This window comes from Miniopterus schreibersii (genome assembly GCF_964146895.1).
Source record: "Miniopterus schreibersii genome assembly, chromosome: 1".
Taxonomy (NCBI): domain Eukaryota; kingdom Metazoa; phylum Chordata; class Mammalia; order Chiroptera; family Miniopteridae; genus Miniopterus; species Miniopterus schreibersii.
Genome location: NC_138101.1, coordinates 141,237,884 through 141,250,313, shown reverse-complemented (window position 1 = coordinate 141,250,313; position 12,430 = coordinate 141,237,884). Strand labels below are relative to the sequence as shown.

Here is a 12,430-nt window from a genome sequence, read left to right as displayed (position 1 = left end):
AAATACTATATAAAGCACAAACACAGGGAATTCTACATTGGCCAAATAAATCATAAGCATTAGAAATCTTAGCGAGTACATTAGTAGAATTTATGCTACATTTATATAAATATCTGAGTCAGCTTCACATTTTAAGTCAAATTTTTTTAAATTTATCTTTAAAGTATTACAGATGTCCCCTTTTTTTCCCCCCCATGGACCCCTTCTACCCAGAACCCACCCCCAGTTAGGTCAAATATTAAAAACTTTTAAATATACAAGATATCTAATGCTTCAATAATAAAATTTCATAAATTTTGACTTGAAAATAATAAAAACCAGATCAAACACATGCATTTAAATGTTCCAAGAAAGGACTTACAAAGAAGTTTCAAGCAGTCATCCTTCTTTTTTAAACGGTCTTTAATATCTCCTGATATTAGTACAGAATATGGACATGCCATTTCTTTTAAAAAACCACTTATCTCAAGCTGGAAGCTTTCTAGATCATCTTTTCCTTTAAAAAAGAAAAATCATAAAACATTACTGAATATTTACCATATAATCTGATACTATAAAATCTACCACTAGTTCATTTCAATTTTACATTCAATTCTAAGTTTTCTCTGACATTAAATCCTTACATGTGTGACCCCAAAGCTTAGATAAAGGTAACCAATTTCTACATTTAGAAAGTAACACTTAAATTCAGAATCATAAGTATCGATTTAAGAATCTAAATATGTAACCATGAGATTAGAAATATTTTTATATTTAAATCCGGTAAGTATTTTCCAATGTACATTCCATAAAAGCAGATAAAATGAAAATATTTTGTATTAGTAACCAAAATATTAAAAGAATTATTATGGCTATAATTATTAACTGGTTTCAGAGCAAGTGATCCATTTCTATTATATTTGTATGGATTCAGATAATAAATGCAATCATCTAATTAAGCCTCACTGCTTATCTTTCATAACCTAGTTATATGGGAGCCTGTGTCATATGTTTCGAATTTAGTTAATCTTAGCTTCAAGTGAATTCTATTAGATTTGGCAAGAAAAAAAGTAATTTAAAAGGATAGCTTCAAAAGGGAAGTCTACATGGTCCCCTAGCAAATGCTCAATATTTTTTTTTTTTTCATTTTATTATACTACCTGAAATTCTACCAAAGACCCACAAAGACTCCAGTTACCAAGATAGTTATGAATTAAAACTGTATGAGCTAGTATAGGAATATTTTATAAGAGCATTCCTATGTGAATCCATGTCTTGAGTTACAGGCTTTGTAATACAACTTAAATTTGGGATTACATGTACTTAAAAAAACAAACACCTTATTCAAAATAAGCAGTATTCAAAAATTAAACTTTTTAAATAACCAAATTCAGAGTCTACTTTTTCTAAAAAATACTAAGGTTAAGACAGGATCAACAGTAATTGTTTATAATCTTATACAAATTTAAGAACAAATTTTGGATTAATACAGCATTTAATTCAAAGATATTTAATATACTAAAGTTCTTCATATTGATTCTTCTTTGTACAGTGGGCACTTTGTAGATAAAACTGTAAATCATAAGCTATCATTTCATTTTACTACTAAACAAAAAATAAAACACAAGGCCAATACCAGCTGAAGTGATACTTTCTTCCAAGTTGCACAGTGATTTTATCTGAGAGCCTAACCAAACACAGAGCTCCGAAAATTCAGGTGAAGATAGTCCACCCTCAGCTGCCTTGGAAAGGGCTTGCTCTTCTAACAGTGGTCCCTTATACCTAGAAAGACAGACATAAAAAGTTAAAACACACACACACAAAAAACCCTTGCATTCTTTATCACAGCCTACTGCCTGTTTTTGTAAATAATGTTTTAGTGGAGCACAGCTGATAAATGTATCCATTTACAGACTGTCTCTGGCAAATTTCACACTGCAATGGCAGAGTTCGATAGTTGTGACAGAGATAGTATGGCCAGCAAAGCCTAAAATTTTTTACTGTCTGGTCTGTTAGAGAAATGGTTTGTTGATTCCTGCTCTATATAATTAACATTTGGCTTTTTTCCTATATTTTAACATTTTTTAGTAAAATTATCAACCACTTTTTAGAGAAATATTACATATAACAAAGTCAAATAGAGCTAGGTCTAATAATTATACTAGCTACAAGAATATGAAAAAAGTAGTGACAAAACAGATGCAAATTTTAAATTTAAAAAATTAAAGTTGAAAAAGCCCTATGAGATCATTTTAACCTAAACCATTTATTTTATAATTTTATACTTTCAAACACTGCTACAAAGTGTATTTGAATAGAACCTTAAAATTTTTAATCATCGTATATATTATCTTAATTGAATTAGATACCAGTTTTCTAATTTTATTGCTCTTTCTGCAACTGAACTTTTTTTCACATTATAAACTTATAGATTTTTAACATATTTGATGGGTTTTAATCCACTGCAGTTATTTTTCTTTTCATACAGTCCTATCTTTGGTTAGTGGAGGCAATTCGTGTTTGACTTATCCCCAGTATTCTTTGAATACTTTCCTTGATTTCTTTGACAAGGTGTTCCTGTCCTATGCCTGTAACTGGCCATTTCTCCAAGAAGCCCTGATTCTTTTTAATGGTATTTAGAGTACACAACCTGATACTAAAGGTTAGTCACTGTATCTGTACCTTTTTAAGAGAAATTACATCAGGAGTTCACACTGGTATTTCCAATTCAAACTTAGAATTGTGGGAGTTTTACTTAATTTGTTTTATATTTTTATCTATCTTCTCTAAAGTTGTGGTTTTTATCTAATTTTATTTATTTCCTAGTAAAAATATAAAATGGCACATAGTTTCAGAGTAGGAAAATCAGCATTTTTACTAGCAATAAAATCAATGAAAACAATTGATGTTTTTATCTTTAAGAATATATTCCAGTAAAGATGTATTTTTAAAAATTCCTTTCCATGTGATTAAACCAAATACTCAATATAATGACAGACCTTTGTTTCATTTTGCTTTTAATTTTTAGGGATTTGTCTCTTTTTGTTTCATTTTTAATTTTGCTTTATAATTATGTAAGGCATTTATATGGTTTCAAAATCTAATTTACAAAACAAGGTACATTCAGACAAATCTAGTTTACAACCTTAATCGTGTTCCCTGTACTCTGTTGCCACCCTCCCCTAAAGGTAACCATATTTGTTTTGGGATGTCATTCCACAGTGTTTTTAAATACAAACATAAACATATATACTTTTCCTTTTTTAGATAAAAGGTAGCCTACTATATACTGTCCTATTCCTTGCTTTAAACACGTATACGTTCACACACACACATATTTACATATACTAGAGATAAGTAGAAATACTACTCAATCATTTTTATTGTTGTATAATACTCCACTGTCTGGATGCACCATAGTTTATTCACTATGCCCCCACTGAAGGACATTTGGGTTAGTACAGTGTTTTGTCATTACAAAAAACTGGCAGATTTTTGCCAGTATATAGCTGGGATAGATTCCAAGAGGTGGGACTGTTAGGTCAAAGGGTAAGTGGATATGTAACTTTGCTAGATATTATAATATTTTCCTCTACAGGGGTTCCCATAGTTCACCACTGTTGTCAAACATTTGGATTTTTGACCATCTGGTATCTCAGTATAGTTTTAATTTACATTTCTCTTATGAGCAATGTTGTACATCTTTTCATGTTTATAAGCCATTTGCATTTCTTTCTCTCTGAATTCTCTGGTCATATCTCATGAAGTATATTTTCAAATCCCCATTTTACAAGTAAGAAATTAAGGGTTAATGAGGTTAGGATACATGCTTTAAGAAATAGGCCAGGCACAGTGCTAGTCATATATATATACATATATCATACATATATATATGTATTTATATTTATAAATATATTTATTTATAATTCATTAGTGTTTACAGCAATAATGTGAAGTTAGCATTATCCTAATTCTGGATCAGAAAATAACTAGATGATGACATGCTGATTTAAACCCAGATTTGACCCCAAATGTTCCATGTGAACTATTAAACTTCTGTCTACACTAATAAGGAAACTAAGCAAATAACCTGGCCAGGTTATGCTGCCAGGTAAAGGCAGAGCTGAGACTAGACCACCGTCTTTGCTCCTCTAGCCCAGACTTGGTTCCTCTTATGCAGTTACATTTCCTCCATGTCTTACAGTGCCTCTCACTGAGATTTAATCATAAACATCTTATTTCCCCCTACTTGCCTGCATTTCTGCAATAATCATAAACCCTTGAATAAATTTATCTGATTCATACAGTTGGTGATAAGTTATTTTCACTCAAATGCCAACCATAATTCAACAAAACTGATTAAATCACGAGAAATAAAGAATTTAGAGGGAGAAAACCCTACAATCCTTAATGCCTCAGGTTCATCAAGTCGGATAAAAAGAAAAAGAAAGAAATGCATTTAATAAACCTAACATCTAATAACAATCATAATCATAATACAACTAAAATTTATAAACTGCTCTTATGGTAGGCCAGTGCTATGTGCTTTACATGTATTACCTTATTTAATTGCCATAATGTCCTGAAGGGTGTATTATTATGCCCTAAGTTTGTTCTATATATTCTTATTTAATTAGGAAAGTGCTACTCTTATTCCAAACATCAGAGATACCTGCTGGTCTGACACTTCAAACTGCGTGATTCAATCTTCAGTCTTGTAGGGCCACTGGCAAACCGCCACAAAGACGCAGCCAGGGCCTAATTTACTTTGTTTTCTATTTTTATTTGCCAACATATAAAATATGAGATCCTTTCCCATCATTTGCCTACCCTATTGGCTTGCCTCTGGTCCAGCTCTCCACTTCTCCGCTTCCCAAATTCTTCCACAATGTTCCATCCATAAACAATAACTCTCCTATACTGTCACTCTCTTCTCAGGAAGATTATCTCTACCACCTCTAGCTTTGGCTAGTTCACCCTCTCAATCAAGAGGGTAGGGTATGTCCTCCTTGCTTCCCAGTATAACATCCATATCATTACTCCCCCATTTTCTTATAAGCATCTCCTGCTCTCTCCAGGCTCAAGGCAGTCAGATTTGCCACCCTTTCTCTCTTGTGATTTTCATCTACCAATCTCTTGGATATTCCTCGATATTCCCCAATATTCCCTGTGCTCACTTTTCCTTTCCATTCCATTTCTGCCATTATATTAAGTTTCTTCAAAGTCCATATGTATACCCTATCCGGTATCCTGAGCTCTCAATTCCCTAACTTCCTCTTTTCCACCCTTTGCTGCTGCATGTCAGTAAGCCACCCCCTAGACCTTGCTATCACCTTGGAAATCATTAATTCAAATATGTCACTCCCCAACCACAACCTACTATCTATCCTTTCAGCTTGATCTTTTGACCAGTCAGTCACCTACAATGACAACATTCTTTAATATCATCTCTACCTCCATTCCACTGGTTCCTCCACATTCTCTATTTACTGGCTCCCTGCTGTTTTCACTTTCTTCCCTATTCAATTTAGATTCTAACACATATTTCATTTTGGTGCTAAATACATACCTATTGCAGAAATGAATCCTTGATACCGTCATCTCCTTCAGCTCTAACATCTGATCAATCACTAAGTCCTGTAATGCACTTCTTTCCACATCCACTGCCAATAAGCAGCCATCACTTCTAAATTCTAAATCCACTAACTAAATTCTCCAATCCACTCTTCACCTTGCTGACAGAGATAACTTCAAACTAGACATCTAACCACTCCCTTTTTTAATTTAAAATCCCTCAGTCATGTCCCCCCATAACTGCTGTTATGACAAAGAATAAAATCTACAACACAGCCCAAAAGGTGCTGTATGCCCTGGTCTTCACCTAACTCTCCAATTCAATCTTCCACCCACCACTCTGGCCTCTGCTCTCTGCCCTCCCACCACTTAGCCTCCTTCTAGTTCTAGCACAGCATGTTCCTTTCCATGTCAAGGTCTTTCATATTGCGTCCTCACCATAAGGACACTTTTGGCCTCCTTTCCCATCCAACCTCACCTAGTTAACTCCTATTCACCCTTCCTATTTCAACTCAAAGGCCACTTCCTCAGAAATCTACCACTAACCCCTAAGACTACATGGGTCCTCCTGTCATGTTATGTCATCCTGCGTTTTTCCTTTAAAGCACTTATTAGAGTTAATAAATATCTGTGTGATCATTTCTGTTTCTCTGCCAGACTGTAGCTCCACAAGGACAGGGAACAAGTCTATTTTGACCACCACTGACTTCTCAGAAGTGTCCAATACAGAGTTATGCTCAATAAATATTTGAAATAAACTTCTCTCCATAATGGTGGTTCACAACCTAGGCTGTGAAGCTTTTTTTAAAATGCATGCTTATACTGCATCCCAAAAAGAGATCACGATTCACTCAGGTTGTGGTATATACGAGACTGGGACATTTTTTTACAAGCTCCATACATGATTTTGATGCATGGTCAAGGTTGAGATCCACTGTTCTACAAAATCAGACACACTCAGAACTAAAAGAGATTTCTGAAATCACCTGTCCTTTCACACATGAGGAAACTTAGTTATTTCTACCCTGTTTTCATTTATAACAGACTGCATCACTGAATTGTTCTTTCACATAAATGTCCACTTTTAATTCCTCCCTTTAACTTACTCTATCTGACAAACTAAAGAACCTTCATGATCTCACGTTTTAATCACAATAAAAATGCATTATTCACAATCTACATAGATAGCATTTTAAAACACTGTTAAATTACAACACCTATTGTAAGTAAACAACTACAGTACTTTTTCTACATTTCATTACCATTATAGGAAAATTAAAACTTCAAACTCTTGTCTTCAGCTATTCCAGGAAATATCAACTCTAACCTGTGTAAATTTTTACTCTCTATATTGAATACTCTGAAACTAATTTTCCTTAAAAAAAGTCAAGATTATAACAAACTTCATTTTTCAAACACCTATAATATAAACAAACCCAAGGAATAAAAAAAGAAGGAAAAAAGGACTGAGTTTCCATTTTCCACAAACTTTTTATAGAATCCCACTATTCTTACCTGGAGTACTTGGGAATTCAAACTGTTTGAGGCCTAACACCTCAAGAATTTTAACTTCTCGTTATGGTTACTTCCTTAACCAAGTTAAGTGAAAATTTCTAAGGGGTTTCACAGAAGTAAAAAATGCTCCCAAAATAACCACTGGCTCTGTTCTTTCATTTGGCAAACATTTATTCAGGATCTACTAAGTGTGAGGCTCTCTAAGTGTGAATCAATGCAAAGTAGATATTCTCGGGGTCCAAAAGAAGCAATTAATTGATAGAGGAGCAAGTGCAGCTTCAGGGAAAGATAAAGGGAGTGGGGGGTTTCAATCTTCATAATAGCACTGCAAAGGCACAGCCTAATCATGAAACTCCAACATGTGGCAAGGCAAACAATTGTGCAGATGGCTCCAATCTCTTTAACGTGTATTTTTTGACTCTCAACTACCTACCCCTGTGTTTATCTCTGTGCATGCTCTTCTCTGAACTCTTCTTCATTCATTCACCCATTCATTCCACCACCGTATATTGTGCCAGACACCACTGCAGGATGGTGTTGGGAACAAGAACTACTAAGGCACTTGTTTTCCTGCAGCTGACTGGGGATGGGAACAGGGGCATTCAAGACACAATGTGCAGGTCAAGATAATTCGGGAAAGGAGTAACAGCTGTAAAGAAAAACAGGTTAAGGCTGAGGGAGGCTATGTTGCATACACTGCTCCCGGTGCCTGGAAGTATCAGCACAATCCCAGGAGTTCTCATAGCACTTATCACTCTGAATTGTAAATACCAGTACACTCTTAGTAGCCCCCACAGCTATGTAAACTACTAGTAACCTGAAACTGTCTTTTCCTCTGCCTAGCACATGAATATGCATTAATGAATACAATAACAACAAGTAGACATGCTGTTAACGAACGGAGGAAATGGCTGAATGAATGGACTGAACTATAAAATATTTTCTACAATCAGGAAAGCAGGAGAGATTCGCTCCTGAGGTAAAATTAAGCCACGGGTGAGCCCTAATTAAGCCACAGGTTGTACACCTTAGGAGACCAGTCTCCGGCGGCAGGGCCGGTTCCGGCACCTCCCCCCAGGCGCCGCAACTTTGTAAATAAAAACATCGCCCTCGGGGTAGGACCGTGCTCCCCGCAGCCCGGCCCCTTCGCCCCGGCCGCGAGTGCCGGCTGCGGAGTTCCCAAGCAAGGGGCTTGGAAGAGGGGGCCACGCGCCCCAGCTCTCCGGCCTTACTCCACCCCCCAAGCCCCCAAACGGCTTTCTTTCCCGCCTCCCTCTTAACTCCGTCGGCGCCGGAGGGAGCGAGGCGGGGAGGGAGGCCTGCACGGAGCTGCCGGAGCCCAGCGAGGCCCACCGCGTGGAGACTGCAGCCGCCAGGCCGAGCAAGAGCTTGCGGTTTCGGGGGAAGGGCGTCCCTAGGAATACTCACCCCAGCGCTTCTAGGGTGTCCAGCACGTCCCCCTCCATCGTAGGTTCGGGACCCGGCTCCGGCCCTCTCATGGTCCTCCGGCCCAACGCTGTTCACCGCTCTAAGCAGCCCGCCGGAAACCGGCGTCACCGCGCCAAGGTTCCGGCGGGGATCCTGACCGGAGCTGCCTGGGAGCGCCTCCGACTCGGAGCCCAAAGGTTCCCGCCAAGGGAGGGTCGACGCTCAGGGTCTAAAGCGGCTTTCTGCAGCAATAACTTTTAAAAAATAATAGAAGTAGTAATCAAAAGCCTTCTTTGTGTTGGGTTTTATCCGTGTTGAAACCAATCTTAGCAAACATTGTGATTCTACGCAAATTGTTCTCAAACCTGCTTATAATAAAAATCCTGAAATGGGATAATTATCTTGAGCTAAAATTAGTAGGTAATATCACGTACCTGCACATGTGATTTTTACATCAATATACACGGAGAGCTCCAACGTTAAGAAATAAAGGGCAGCTGATTTATAATTGTTTCACTATGAAATGTAGAAGACTGATAAAGTCATCAGATATTTGCATCTATCTGTAGAATCTTCTTACACATACACACTGGTGTTGTATTGCTGATAAAATATAGGTGAGTTGTATAAGAAACATTAATAAAAGCTGCATGTCTCCATCTTAGGGTATTCACTAAAGGGCTGATCAAATGTAAAACTTGTAACTAACAACTAAGAGAAGGGGGAAATAGAATAATGAAAAAAACACTTGACTAAATCTAAAAACAGGCAAAAAGGAAAATAAGTTAAACTGTTAAGATAGCTAAGTAGAAATATTAACATCAGAGAAAATAGCTACTACTGCAAGAAGTATCAGAGAGACATAAATAGGGACATTTCATAATGATAAAAGTATCAAGACCACAAGAGGCTATAATAATCCTAAATGTTTATTTGCTTAATAACCAGCCTCAATATATACAAATTAAAAACCCAAGTGAACTTAAAGGAGAAATAAGCAAATCCACAATTACAGAGGAAGATTTTAAACATATATCTCTAACTGATTTAACAAACAGTCAAAAAAAAAATCAGTGGGCATACATAAGACTTGGAAAACATGATTTATATATTTAACTTAATTGATATACATAGATCACTGCTCCCCAAAACTTCAGAATATACATTTTTCAAGCACACGTGTCATTTATAAAACTTGACTCCATACTGTACCTGAAAGCGTCATCACATTCAAAAACCGAAAGCATAAAAAGCATGTTCTCTGACTACAGTAGAATTGAACTAGGAGCTGAAGCCACAGCAATGAGGCCTGCAGTCTGTAGGCACAAGGAAGACAGCAGCAACTATCTCCCCAAACCACTTAATAGCACAAGCTATTGCTAGGGCCACCCTGGCCAGAACACAATGCATGTGTGCATCTCTGCATGGTGCATAAAGTAAATCCAATCAGTTCAGCCCTTGCTGGATTCAGAGCCACTTGCACCCCCTTATTATATCTGGGACTAAATATCCTCTCTTATTCCCTGTTAGGAGAGATGCAATGACCAATCTGTCAAGGTAGTGGACACTTTAACCTCCTCAAAAAAACTTTAAAATGGTCAGCAAACCAAGCTATAGTCCTTGATGACACAGCTGGTCCAAGCTATAATGGAGGCCCATTGTCTTCCTCCTCTACACCTATTATCTATTTCCCACACTCTTGACCAGAATTTCAGTTAATCTGGTTAACAGCCATGTTTGATGAAATTAACCATTTGCAGTCATAAAAAGGACAAAAGTAACAAGAGATGTCCCAGTAAGATCTCAGGTTTCAAATAAATTCCTGCCTCTACTGTGTAGCAGGAACCTGAGATGCTCATGGTAAATAGCTATGTTTATTCTTTGCCTGCAAGTTCACTGGCATGAAGAGCCCAAGATTGTAAGACAGTTGCCACAGTCAACATCTTCCCACCCTGGAAGCCATAAGAGCCTAAAGTTGTTGAAACAGTGAGCACAAATTCTACAAGTGTTTTTAGCTATGATGGTAAGAGACCCAATTCTACTTTCTCCCGTTAGTTCCTGGGCCCATGTTTTCTAGCTAATGAGCACACCATTGTGAATCATCTGTTGGTTCAGCTCATGTACCTATAAGGGAGATCTGCACCTAAACCTGAGAATGTTGAGCCTAAGGTCGTGTCTTACTGGAGTTTTCAATAGGCCATCACGCCGTTCAGTCAGGACAGCTGTTTCCCATAAGGTGCATGGTAAGTAGCATCTGAAAACATTTAGTTGTTTCACCCACTGTCTCGCCATCTTTGCTATAAAATGGATTCCTTATTTCAAAACAATGTTGTCATAGGCGAGACATTCTGTGAACCCTCAATTGATGAAGCTAGAAGAGAACCTGCGGGCAGAAAAGGCAAACTCTGATCCAGAATCACAACCCTCTCCAAGATGGAACATATCCAACTTCTACCAGGAGGCAGGCTGGAATTTCTAAGGAAAAGGCATATTCAGGTCTCTGCTGCCGGCATTTTAGCATTCAGTAGTGCAATAATGGACAGTGCTTCCATATATTTGCTCTCCTTTCCTGCCTCACTTCCCTCTTGCATCAGTTTTGTTTCCCTAGAACTGTACTTAACTAATAACATGTTAGCACCTAAGTTTTTGCTTCAAACTATTCTTGATATAAGCTTTTGGCCCCTGAGCAGAAACAAGACTCTTAGAAGGTAGAAGTGTGAGACTATACGCCTGACCAATATATAATTACCATGCAAATGATTTGGAATGGGCCTTGCAAAAATAGGTAAACAGCAAGGGCTCTAAGAATCTGAGGGACGCTTACCAATAATGCAATATATAAAATTCATCTGACCATATGCTATCCTTGAAATTAGGGATAAGCTCATTTGTAAAATACCTTGGCATTTGAAATAAGATTGTTAAGTTTACAGTATAGAACCAAGGATTTGAGGTGGATACCTGACCTGAACCAACCAGATATCTTGGAGGTGAGCAGTTCTGCTTGCTCCATGACATTGCCTGAAATGTATTTATTTCCCATTGGAACTTGAGCCAAACCTTCAACTGGAAACATGGTGCACCAAATGGCCTTGGGAATACACATAGCAGCTACCTCCTTGCACCTAGGACTAAATATCCTGTTTGAAATAATGATATCCTCATTTATAAGGTACGGTTCCTTACTCAAACTGGAAAAAGGTATTACTGTTAATCCTGGAGACAAGAGGGTGATTCCCTCAGCTTATGCAATATTATGTGTAGTGGCAGGATAAACTAACTGCTGTAACAACTGCAAATTTCAGTGAATTAAGATAAGATTATGTCATTGGACTATTCTCCATTGAATCAAGGCAGGCCTTGACTGGTTTGATCTACAATATGGTGGAAATGATGCTGTGCCATTTAAAAGATGCCATGCATCTTCATTTTTATTTAAAGGCAAAAAATAGCAGCTTCTCACAACCACTGAAAAATAATTAAACTTCATCTGATTGGGCCTCCAATCAATCAGATGTATTAGAGATGGTTGGCTACCTCCCTGACATCCATTCCTTATTCACCTTTCTTAACAGAACCTCAAGTTGATAGACATGCAGATATCTTCCCCATGCAACCATATGCTTTAAAGTAAGCTTGTCCCACCCTCAGTCCAGAAGCAGGATCATTTGGTCTAACCCTATCCCATTCTCACTGTACGAATAGAAATGTCACCTAATCTTGATCAATAAAAAATAAGGGGGGGGAGGTGTCAATCCAACAAGAGGATGTAACATTTGTAAGTACTTATGCACCCAACATAGAAGCACCTAAATATACAAACCAAATATTAACAGAAATAAAGGGGGAAATTAACAGCAATAAAATTGTAGGGGACTTTAATATTCCACTTTCCTCAATGGATAGATCACCCAGACAAAAAAAAATCAATATG

At 37.3% G+C, this 12,430-nt stretch overlaps 1 protein-coding gene across 1 annotated transcript in view; it reads right to left on the bottom strand.

Annotated features, from left to right (window-relative positions):
* The window catches only part of FAM98B (family with sequence similarity 98 member B), a 29,728-nt gene extending 21,116 nt beyond the window's left edge, over positions 1-8,612 (bottom strand). Inside the window, exons 1-3 of the mRNA XM_081155847.1 lie at positions 8,497-8,612; positions 1,616-1,761; positions 362-496 (exon numbers count right to left, since the gene is read on the bottom strand). Coding sequence (XP_081011973.1) covers positions 362-496; positions 1,616-1,761; positions 8,497-8,567 — 352 coding nt within the window. The 5' untranslated portion in view covers positions 8,568-8,612. The remainder of the gene's footprint in view (positions 1-361; positions 497-1,615; positions 1,762-8,496) is intronic.
* Positions 8,613-12,430: the final 3,818 nt, after the last annotated feature.